The sequence below is a fragment of the Meleagris gallopavo genome, chromosome 3, assembly GCF_000146605.3.
Source record: "Meleagris gallopavo isolate NT-WF06-2002-E0010 breed Aviagen turkey brand Nicholas breeding stock chromosome 3, Turkey_5.1, whole genome shotgun sequence".
Taxonomy (NCBI): Eukaryota; Metazoa; Chordata; class Aves; order Galliformes; family Phasianidae; genus Meleagris; species Meleagris gallopavo.
The window spans coordinates 9,410,538-9,422,497 of record NC_015013.2 but is presented as its reverse complement, the minus strand read 5'-3'; the positions used below and the strand labels follow the sequence as shown (position 1 = coordinate 9,422,497).

General features: G+C 44.1%; 1 protein-coding gene across 2 annotated transcripts; it reads left to right on the top strand.

Moving 5' to 3' along the window:
- The first annotated feature begins 439 nt into the window (after positions 1–439).
- GCNT2 (glucosaminyl (N-acetyl) transferase 2 (I blood group)) lies at positions 440–11,796 on the top strand. 2 transcript variants are annotated; one of them, XR_004159133.1, is made up of 4 exons: positions 440–4,646; positions 9,112–9,204; positions 10,293–11,324; positions 11,454–11,796. XR_004159133.1 is itself a non-coding variant. In XM_010708366.3 (3 exons), exons 1-3 carry the CDS (start codon positions 3,731–3,733, stop codon positions 10,481–10,483), a joined length of 1,200 nt encoding a protein of 399 aa, XP_010706668.1. In that variant the 5' UTR covers positions 440–3,730; the 3' UTR covers positions 10,484–11,796. The 2 variants fall into 2 exon arrangements, 1 of the variants encoding a protein (XP_010706668.1); XM_010708366.3 differs by having other exon boundaries at positions 10,293–11,796.
- Positions 11,797–11,960: the final 164 nt, after the last annotated feature.

Here is an 11,960-nt window from a genome sequence, read left to right as displayed (position 1 = left end):
GGCCGACCTGCACTGCATGAGGGACCTGCTGGCCTCGGCCGTGCCCTGGCGCTACCTGCTCAACGCCTGCGGGCAGGACTTTCCCTTGAAGACCAATTGGGAGATTATCCAGCATCTGAAAGCCCACAGGGGGAAGAACATCACTCCTGGAGTGCTGCCACCAGCGCATGTAACTGCACGCACCAAGTATGTGCACCGGGAGCAATTATATTCTTTCTTTTCCTTCATGCTGCCGACGTTTGTACGCAAGGCTCGTCCACCTCATAACCTGACCATCTACTTTGGTTCTGCGTACATTGCGGTCACCCGGCCTTTTGTAGAGTTTGTGCTGCAGGACCCGCGTGCCATCGACTTGCTGGCGTGGTCTGAGGACACCTACAGCCCTGATGAGCACTTCTGGGTGACGCTCAACAGGATCCCAGGTGAGCACACCTTCTGTTGAGTTTCCTGAAGATACATGCCTACAGAAATGGCTGTACACACAACATACACACGCACTTCAGACCGACTTTAATTAAGTATATATCACTGAATAGAATCATAGAATCATCCTTCCAGTTTCTGGGAGCAGTATTGAGAGGAACAGGCAGAGTCAGCTGATTCATACATGGCTCTGAGGCTGCTATCATTGGCACAATTTTGGGTTTCTCTATCATGAGATGACCTACACAATATCAGGGCTGCTGGCAGCTGATGGGATACACCTTTCTTAGAGGGGGAATAGAATTTCTGCACAGGAATTAATGGGGCTGATTGATAGAGTTTTGAACTAGATTTGAAGGGGGAAAGGGATAAAATCAGACTTGCCTGTGATAAGCTATGGGATGGCATGCCAAAATTTGAGGGACTGCATGCCAGTGAGATCCTTCAGTATGCTCTTGGAGTGCTGGTTATAAGGAAGAAAATTTGAGATGTTTCTACACCAATGCACACGACCATGAGGAACCAACAAGTGGAGTCAAAGCCTTGTTTCAGTCCATGAGCAATAATATTGTTGGCATAAGCAAAACCTGATGGGCAGAGCCCACTAACTGATATGTCACGATGGACAACACTGAGCCCTCCAGCAGCGAGAGAAAGGCAGGTGATGCTGGGAGTGACTGTGTGTGAAGGAGAGGCTGGGCTTTACTGAGCTCGTAGCTGGCAATTGCATGGTTGGGTGCCTCTGAGCAAATAAAGTGGATATCACTGTTCCCCAGCTATAGGCCATCCAGCCAGGATGATGACACTGATGAACTATTCATTAAGGAACTAAGATATAGCTCTAGATCAACCACCCTTAAGTTTATGGGTGACTTCAACTTCCCAGATGCAATTGGGAATTCCACACTGCTAATACGTAAAGGCCAAGAGATTCCTAAAACATCATAATGATAGCATCTTAATGTGCTGTTCCTTTACTAAGGGTGAGATCTAAATTGACCACAAAGGAAGAAATTTCCTCTGCTCTTTCACTTCTCTTCAGCTTTATATGCGAAAACATATACACAAAGCATATGAATTTAAAGATCTGTCACTCTTGAAATAAAAGTGCCTGATATGAAAGCCTTCACTTCTAGATCTTTGCTTGAAAGAGGCAGACTAACATCTGACTTGGAATGCCCAAGGCTGGGACATCCCTTGGTCATGTACATCCCTCCACAGAGTTGGTGAATGGTCATCTGTAATAAGGGAAGTTAGGGGGTTTGCAGAGAAAATGCCAGGCCAGAATCTCTTTTATTCCTCATTTCTGCAAGAAGCTTACAGCTGTGAGTATGTGTCCCAGAGAGAGGAAAGAAAAAAAGAAAGGCTCCCTATGTCATTTTTGCTCATATGTCAATGATTGGGATGTAATGAAAAGGATGGATAGCTTTATTAGCAAGTAGTGTTTTAAATCAGTCTCAGATTTCAAAAGTACATCTGCACCATCCTGATGGCAATATTTCAGTTGGGAGCTGAATAGCAGACAGAAAAATAAGGACAGTTGTCATACAGTAGTCCTCAGGTAATGGCAGATGAGGCAGGTAATGCTGTGAGACAAGCTAAGGGTACACCCAAAGCAGATGGGAGTTCTCTTTGTGCAAGCAAAGTCATATAAAAAATTTAAAAACAATGAACTGGTTAATATGGCTGATTAATGTGCTAGCATTGTTATCCAGAATTTTCTGGTATTATTCTTGTCTCATACCCACAACCAAAGGATGTGAACAAGATATTCCCTCAGAGCCACCACCTCTCACATGGCTCTGGAATTACTGCTGCAGATAAACTGAAGTTTCAACAAATAGGCCTACTTTGTTGTTGTGGTTTGTTTGTTGCTTTTTCCATCCCTCTCCATATATAATTTATCCCACACCAAGCTTCTCACTACAGCAACTTAATCACTCAAAACTACTGCGGTAACTCTCAATTCCTCCCTTGTTTCTAGAGACTCTTGTAATGACCTTTTTAGCAGTGCACGCATCATACTAACGTGCCATTGTGGTTGAGTTTTGCCTCCCAGAATTGTTTCCTTTCTTTACGTTAATGCCCACCCTTCAAAAGATAGATGTAGACAGAAAGGCAGAAGCTTTTTGTATGATTCCAGTCAGTGACGCTAGTTAGAATAAGTGATGCTCTCTAGAAGGAAGTATTTTGTATCTATGTCTGCAGCATTACTCATATAACTAACACTTGTGCTCTTGTTTGCATTTTCCATTCTTTTAATGAGGTTTCCTGTTTGAGCAAACACTTCCTGTAGAAATAAGGTATAAAAAAAAGATTTTCCTGTAACTGCTATTGAATCTTATGCCCACAAAGCTGTTGCAATCTCATAATCAAAACCTTTGTCTCTTGCAAGATCTACTGAAGGAAGATGTTGCAACACAATGGCAGCAAATACACCTGCCTTATGGCAGAATTTCCAGAAAAATTATTCTTGTCCAGTATCCTCCATCCAGGCGTTACAGTTTATCACAAAATGTAGGATTAAAATATGGTTAAGTCTAGATGCAGTCTTTAGCTGTTAATTTAAGTGTTGCTCTAAACTGGTGCAAATTTTCTCCTACTGAGGCCAAACTGCTTTACAACCAATCTTTTGCTTTGCTCTAAAATACTACATAGTAATGACAGTGTAAGGAAGGACATGACTTCAAGAAGGCTAATAAACAGACTTGCAGTCCTTTGCCTGATTCCCCAGTATCTTTGTATCTATCACACAGTGGTGTAACAGGATTTAATAGGCTGCTCTTTGGAAAGCAGAAACAGATTACGGCACTTTAAAGAAGTGTTTTCATCTAAACGCAAACTCATCTGACCACAATGAAAGTTGTGTTGCATGTGTTGAGAGACAAACCCTGCAACCAGCTGCCTTCCTGGGCAGTGGCACTGGAAGACACTAGAGCCATAGATGCTGGAAAAGAGGGCATGTCCTGAACAGCAGTGCCTTAATTCAGACCGCTGCCTTGAATGAAGCAGGTTTCAATATGCTTCTGTTCCCCTGGGTTTAATTTCCTTCTCAACGAGTTTGTGAGGTCTGTTTTAAAGCTTAACAATCTTGAGTTTATTTTAAATGCCACCCTTGCCTACCAAATTTACTGTTCTAGAACCTAGATGGCACTACAAGGACAGATCCCCTCCAGGGTCAATGAGCTGTTAACGGGCATTACTGGCCCAGCCCCGCGGACTCACCGCCTGCCGCCTGGCAGCAGCTCCAGCCCGCAGGCCCCGGCCCCACGCTCCCCGTGTCAGGGCCGTGCTCTGCCGAGCGGCCATGCGGCGACGTCGGCTAGCGGTGACTCTGACGGTGGCTGTGGTACTGCTGGGTGCCGCCACGCTGCTGAGGCGCCGTGGAGGGAGTGGGGCGGGGGCTGGTGGCTCTGCTGAGGGCATGGCACTGGAGCGAGCGTGTGGCATGCTGCTGGCCGGGCAGGCTCCCATGCTGCAGGATGGGGGGCTGCGGCCTGCAGCCAGGGACTCCTCCTGCAGCGAGTATGTGTCCCACAGCCGCTACATCACCCGGGTGCTGTCAGCCGAGGAGGCGGCCTTCCCCCTGGCCTACATCATCACCCTGCACAAGGAGTTTGAGACCTTTGAGCGGCTCTTCAGGGCTGTCTACATGCCTCAAAATGTCTACTGCATCCACGTGGATGGCAAGGCGCCGGCTGCCTTGCAGCAAGCGGTGCGGCGCCTGGTGAGCTGCTTCCCCAACGCCTTCCTCGCCTCCCGCACGGAGCGGGTGGTCTACGGCGGTGTGTCCCGCCTGCGGGCCGACCTGCACTGCATGAGGGACCTGCTGGCCTCAGCCGTGCCCTGGCGCTACCTGCTCAACGCCTGCGGGCAGGACTTTCCCTTGAAGACCAATTGGGAGATTATCCAGCATCTGAAAGCCCACAGGGGGAAGAACATCACTCCCGGAGTGCTGCCACCAGTGCATGTCACCACGCGCACCCGCTTCATGCACCTGGAGCAGGGTGGGAGCAATGTCTCAGGGCTGGTCACCCCCTGGGTGAATAAGGCTGCTCCACCTCATAACCTGACCATCTACTTTGGTTCTGCGTACATTGCGGTCACCCGGCCTTTTGTAGAGTTTGTGCTGCAGGACCCGCGTGCCATCGACTTGCTGGCGTGGTCTGAGGACACCTACAGCCCTGATGAGCACTTCTGGGTGACGCTCAACAGGATCCCAGGTAGGCTGTGGGGTCCTGTCTAGGCATCCAGAACCCTGGGATGGTTGGTACTAATCTCCCTAAAACACACCGATGGCACTAACTTTCCATTGCAGAGTGCCAGCTGATTGTGGTGGTCACCACAGCTCTCTTCACCATGGAGGTACTTCCCAGTGACATTCACCACCAGGTTGTCATCACTGCTGCAGTTTTATGTAGTAGATCACCCTGATGGGTGACGGCCTATGTTAGCAACAGTAGTGACAAACCACGGATGATATACTGAGCAATCCTGAATTTATCTTCCTGGGGATTTCTCCACTAGGCCATGCTGTCTTCTGGTGGGAATGGCACCTATAAATAGGCAGTGTGTTGAGTCCAGTGAAGTAGTAGTTTTTCTGCTCAGCAGCAGTAGCCCTGTCCTGCAAAGGCACCGGCCTGAAATAGGCTTAGGTTATAGCAAGCTTCATTGATGTTTGAGCTGTCTATATTAAGGTCTTCCTGGTGTCCTTGAAGAGTGGAAATGGGCAGTCCCTGCCTTGAGGAATGACTCTGTTTTGTCATATTGGCTCTTTATTCCCATGTGTATTTGCAAGTAATATATTTGTGCTGCAAAAGCCACTGTAGGGATTTGTGAATTTTCAGATCCAACTTACAGTACAGGGACTGCACACCTTTGTTCATGGAAGAGAGGGTGTGCGTATCTTGCACCAAGCCTAGAGTGTTTCCCAAACATAAATATCTGGCCTCAGAGTCCAGCAGAAGTTACTTTTGAAAATGTTTTACAGAATCACCAAAGGTGACTTGTGCACTGTTTCACTGTTTTGAGTGGATTTATGAAGTGTGTCTTAGTCAACCTGATATGCTGGGTGAGGGTACGGAAGGATTTTCTGTGCACCAGCCTACAAAGAACAAGAGAAAAGCTTAGATCAGATGATGGTGCAAAAGTGTAAACTCATCTCCTTCCATAAAGAGAGCTGCAAATGAAGAAGCACAAATTGCTATTGAAGAGTGACTACCAGCTTGACTTTAACTGACACATTGGGTAGATCCTGGAATTACAGGTAACGGACTTAAAATTTCAGAGTAAATCAGGCAGCCTTTTATTCTGTGTCATTTCCATCTGAATATGAGTTTATGTGTGATTACAGAAATGCAAAAGCAGCGGCTCATTTTGTGTAAGATAGGGATGTTCTTTCTTGATGATAGCTGGTAGTGGTGCAAGAAGGAAAGGGAGTGGACTCCTTTTTTGAGTCAGCGTGTGCAAATCAATTCTCATTGGGATTTGAATGCAAAAAGAAAAAAAAAAAGAGAAAAGGAGAATCTTAGCTGAGGAGCATATTTTGTTGTGCCCTGTGGTTGTGGTCAATGTTCAAAACTAAAGCGTGTTTTTCCTGCCTCCAGACCTGTGTCTGTGTGCTCAGCACAGTGCTGTGAAGTGCTGCTCAGGGGGAAGGAGTGGGCTTTGCTTCCCAAATGGTATTTTGCAGCCACCAGAACTGCGCTGGTGGGTTGTGAACTCGGCCACAACTGACTGGAAAAACGGGTCAGCCCCTCCAGCACTTTTACTTTCATTTCTTCCCTTGGTGCATACTTGAAATTCACTTATTTTGCTGCAGGTACTTTCAGATTCCTGTCACATACATGGGTGATAGAAGCCGTGTGAGAGCTGAATAAAAGTAGAGTGAGGAGCTCATACCTGAGTTTATATTAATGCTTACCACCAGCATAACTCTTCAGACAAACTGTTTTATCAAAAGGTCTCGAGAACAACTTCTGAATATGAAATCAATTGGTAAAGATTTGACAAAGATATAAAGGAAAATGCGGTAAATCCTTTTTTTTTTAAAGTGCTGAGCTACGTTATTCTTTACTCTTTAATTAACTTACAAAAATGCCTAGTTTACTTAATTTGAGAGCTGGTGAATAATGTGAAGTCAGTAATTTTGTATTCCTAGAAGGCAGTGCCTCCCATTGTTTTTGTGGATGTCCCGAGGTTCTTCCTGTTTTGTCAGTCATCTTTCTTCTTTCCCACAGCGTCAGCATTTTCCAAGGTTTATCATCACACCACGCTTACTGCCAGCTCTTGTGAACAGGTTTCTAATTTGGAATGACAACGCATGTCCCAGGCCGTTTGAAGAGCGTATCCCCTGCCATCACTGCCTCTTTTTGTCTTTTATAAAGTGTTGTCTCTATGTGAATGCTTTCTGCAAAAGAATAACATCTTCTGAAATTTCCCCGGGACAAAATCTCACTTTGGCATGTTATTTTATTTTATTTAATAATAGCCCAGTACGCAGAGGAGGAGAAACAAGATTGTGACGTTCTGGTTATTGCTGGCAGGTATCTCTGTTTATGGAAAACTGCTGGAGTGCTTCTGCTGTTGGATCAAGTGATCTTTCTCCATTTGATAAAGAAGTCGTGATAGTATTTGAAAGCATCTATCCTTAGGTATGAGGAACATCCCTAGCTTACGAGGAACACGCTATCCTTAAAAACCCAAAATAGAGGGAGAAAAAGGCAATAAAAACCAAAAACTGATGCTTAACTTTTCTCCCATCAAATCTCTCAAAAACAGAACAACAACAAGAGCAAATAAACCCTTGACATTACACAGTGCCTTTGGGTTCACTTTTGCCCTTCACTGTGCTCATTTCAAGCTCACAGGCAAAACAGTCGTTAGGTTGCAGTAGCTGTGAAGATATTGTGCTTAATGCCATTGGGGAAGGAAACAAAAGAACCAGAAACTTCTTGTACTTTCATCTTTCTTTTTCGTAGAACACTGAATTATCACTGGGGTGATGAGTATTTCAGTTACCATTTCAGCACTGATCGTGGCTTCTTATTTGCTCTCCCATTGCTATTTGAGATTGTGCTTTACAGAGCTGCTAGCAGATCACCTCTGTCAGGATTGCAGCTCACTAGCAAAATGAATCATCTAGATTAATACACATTTTAAATGATACTATGAAGATCAGAAAGAGGGCTAATTGCTACTAAAGAAAAAGGTCAGAAGTGGGGATTAAAATACCTGCTTTATTTTTCTTAAAACTGTATCTGATGGACATGGGTCCTACAACTACAAATCGAGGCGTTTTGTTCAAGCTTTAAAAGGCTTGCTGTAAATTGAGGAAAATTATTGTGGTTTTGGTGTACAAACAGTATAAATGATGGCTAACAATGTAAAAATCATATAGATAGTTCCATAAAAAAGCTTCATGGTTCCCTCCATACCTTTTGGATAATTGCTTCCTTAAGGAAAGAAATTAAGGAAAACATGAGGGCATAGGAATAAAAGCCTTTGAATATCCCTATTAAAAAACTGGAGGAGAAGCACTTGAAACAGTTCAGCTGTTAAAGCAGTAACTGTTGCTTCCGTTACCATTAGATTAATTGCAGTTAATTGATAACCAGGGTTTATTAGTCTGTATGAATGATAATAATATTGCTGCTACTCAAGAGACTGCCAGGGGAGGGAGCTGCAGCTTACAGCTGCCTCGTGCATGGGTAGTAGCCAGAGTGATGTAAATCCTCTCCTCCCTGACCAGTGCTACCAGTCAGTGCTGTTACTTCTGCTGCACTTGTTAAAGCTCTTGACTTGCAAGTACTCCTACACTAAACTGTGCATTTGAGCAAGTTACTCTATTCGTCTTGTAGCAGACATGCTGTCAGGGCTTGAACCACTGATTGAGCACCTGCTGGGAAGGCAGAGTCAACCCAGAGGAACTCAGGTGCAAGCAGTGCACTGAGTCACTGGAAGGGGTGGAACCAGGATCCATGCCTTCCCAGATCTCATGTTAAGGGTTGGTGGTAGAGACAAGGGTATCTTGTTTGGAGGTCCTTCCCTACCTGAGGTCTTCTGAAGGTAAGTTGTTTCTTTCCTTTATTTCTGTGGCTGCTGCATTTGTACAAACTCTCCCTTACTCCGGCCTGGGGCCTTACTGTCATTGCTTCACTTTCCATTGTGTTACATTCCTGTTTTCAGCCTCATTAGAAGAATGCAAAAGCAGCACCTGTGTTTTTGTATCTGCTCCCCAAATGTTGCCTCTTCTGCCATTTGATAACTCAGATGTAATGCTATGATAATTACTTGCTAGGCAGGAAAGAATAAAATATGTTGAGGTTTTTTTATAACCAAGCAAATAAATTATGGGCAAGTGTTTGTGTTACAGTGAGAAGTTGGTTCTTTTCCAACTTTTCTTAGTGAAGTGTTTTGTGCATTTGAGGTCTTCTGTTACTGACCTGAATACAGTATTGCAGTGCAGATCAGGTGCAGAGGTTTTCCTAGCTGGAACTATCCGACCATCCCTTGTGTTCAAAGGCCATTGCTTCATCCTATGGCAGCAATCTTTTTGTTATAGCCGGGAGCTGAAGGTACTGGATTTTATCCCAGTTCCATGGAGAGAAGTCCTAGGGAGGAGACGTAGAACCAAACATACAGATGTTCAGAAGAGTGACAGTGTTATTTTCTGTTACCTAATTGCAGGTGTCCCTGGGTCCATGCCTAATGCATCGTGGGAAGGTGACCTGAAAGCAGTGAAGTGGATTGATATGGAAGACGTCCATGGAGGTTGTCACGGTAATGCGTATATTCTTCCTCAGTTCTTCTTCTTGTTCATCTAGTGAAAAACTTGACTTCTTCCTGTAGCCCTACATAATGCAAGTCAGTCGTTAAGCAGCAGTTGATCAGAAATAAGACATTGAAAGGATCTTCCTTTGTCCTTAGGTAGTGAATAACAATAGCCACATAAAAAAAAGCAGTTAGAAACTGAAAACAGTTACTTCTTCATCAGGAACATTTGTAGAATACATCCTCCTCAGAAAGGAGGATCTGTAGCAATGCTTAATGCTTACAAGAGTTAGCTGACTGTTTTCTCATAAGTGTGGGGGGAATCATCTTATGGGTGATGGGGAATAGCCCATGTGAAATTGTAACTCACAGTATGGGGATACAGAACCACTGATGTAGGCACTGATGCCTGCTGGAGCCACACTGGGTTGGGAACCTCAGGAACTGCAAGCTGACAGTGTTTACATATTGAGGTTTTCTTGTTTCGTGTTGCTTCATGACATGACATTAGTGAGTTATAATTTCTATGGCACACTCAATTTTTTGGTCACTGATTTGTATTTTCTATGATGCTACTACTTCTGACATGTAAAAGTGAGAGGGAAATGGAACGTGTATCTCATGAACTTTTAATTCATTGTTTGTGTTGAGGAGAAAAAAGATTGATAATTTCAGTCACCTTAATTGCAGCAGTTTCACGTTATTGTGACTACACCAAAATAAGTGACATCACATCAGTATCAAGCGATGTTATTTAGTGGAGAATCCTGCATAAGTAAAAGGATCAGTTCCTCTTTACTGACAGAAGGAAGTTTCCCTCTTTGCTGTGTCTCAGCCTTGTCTTAGAGTCTCAATTCTGGCCTATCTCCTTACTCAGGAATTATGCTTATTATTTACTCATAAGCAATTTCCTTCATGTCATTCTGTTGTTCATACTTACACTAGTATGTATCTAGTAAGCCTTTTAGTACGTGGCGTAGATTTATAGTGGCTTTGCAGATAAAACTAATCCAAAGAAAGTTTTGGATCCTTAAGCATGCCTGTAGAAAGAAAACCAGGTTCTGACATTTCTTTTATATTTCTTTTTAATTTGGCAGGCCATTATGTCAGAGGCATTTGTGTATATGGAACAGGTGACCTCGAGTGGCTTTTTAACTCCACCTGTATGTTTGCAAATAAGTTTGAGCTCAGAACATACCCGCTGACCGTGGAGTGCCTGGAGCTGAGACATCGAAAGAGGACCTTGGCACAGAGTGAAGTTCAGGTGGAACCAAACTGGTATTTCTAGCTAGTGGAAACCCAGGATACATCAACAGAAGTGGTCAGAATTACACCAGAAATCTAATTTCTGCTTTGCTGAAAGAACACATTCATCCAATAGGTTTCTTTAGGATGTGCAGTAGATGCAGCTCAGGTCAGCTTGTATCACTTTGTCTGCAAATCTATCTTTTCACTTCACACTCAGAGACTAAAATGTGTTAAGATCCAAAAAGAAGCAAGAGGGCATAGCTCTTTTTACAGCTGCCCTTTTTGCACTTTTGCTGTTTTAATGACCTGTTGTCCAGCCCTAACTTTTTTCTTGCTACACTGACATTGCTGCCTGTTTCTACAAAAATGCATATAGAATCAGGCATCCTTGGGGCGTCTCATTACTTTGAAGACAAGCGGTGAGCATTGGTAAACAGAAAGATAACAAGTCACAGTGAGCAAGTCTTTAAAAAGAGGAACACAATTGGTGGCCATACATGCAGCTGCTGTTTAGTCAAAGATGCAGAAACTTAGTGCACCAGGGAAGTACTGGAAATGGGAGAAAAGTGCTGCACTACTTGAGGTCTTATCTGTTCTTTAAACATCTGTTGGTTCAAAGTTTGTAGGAGAATATAGCACCTTTTGCTATGCGAATGGTTGTAGATAGAAAGATATAATAGGATTTCAGGCACAAGAGCTCTTTATGAAAAATAAAGGCTTACTTATTTGTTTTACTTGGCCGACTAATAGAGCTGGAAACTGATTGACGCAGATTTTGGCCTGCCAGTGTCCTCAGATCATCATATGTAAGGACACGAAAGGAGGGGAAGGGCAGTGGAAAGAGATGCCAGGACTGAAAGATCAGCAGTTGAGCTTTGGCAGTAAGTCTGTAACTTTGCGTCATGTTTTGATACGGGCTGAGCCTCCTTCCCAATTTTACTTCTTGGGAGTAGTTAATACGTGTACTTAACATTGAGCTTCACAGCCCTATTTTTGTGTCCCGATTGCAGCCACCAGAGGGAGGCAGTCAATAGCTGAGCTGATCCTCGTTCCTAAGCCTACCTAACCCTTCAGATGCAGTCACAGCAGAGCGGGAACGTCACGCAGCGAAATTAGCACTCGGGAATATTTTAGCACAGCCAGCAGAAAGTAATACTGACACCTATCAGTCACTGCGTCCTAAAAAACCGAAGCAGAATTGAATGGTTCTTCCTGCATTGATGACAGGCTGTGTTTCTGGGGTTATTTTAGCACGTTGAACGACCCAGCCAGCAGCATGCTGGAGCACCTTGGCTCAAGCAGTAGGTCCTGAACAGCATCTACTCCCAGCTTCATTAAACCACTGCTAACTTCCGTGTCCTTTTCTTTTCCTGACTCGCCGCCATTTTACAGCGTCGCTTCCTTGTATTTTTTATTATTTTTTTTTTAAACGAATGTTACGCTTTTCTGTAAATAAACCCTTTAGTTGTCATTGTGCGACTGATTTCTGGGCACGGCCGCTGGCGGCGGCGTCGAGC

Bases quoted from the DNA above. Each gene is read 5' to 3' on its own strand.
- GCNT2 (XM_010708366.3), top strand. From the start codon at position 3,731: ATGCGGCGACGTCGGCTAGCGGTGACTCTGACGGTGGCTGTGGTACTG. The intron at 4,647-9,111 runs GTAGGCTGTGGG...ACCTAATTGCAG, and splicing joins GACGCTCAACAGGATCCCAG to GTGTCCCTGGGTCCATGCCT. The intron at 9,205-10,292 runs GTAATGCGTATA...TTAATTTGGCAG, and splicing joins CGTCCATGGAGGTTGTCACG to GCCATTATGTCAGAGGCATT.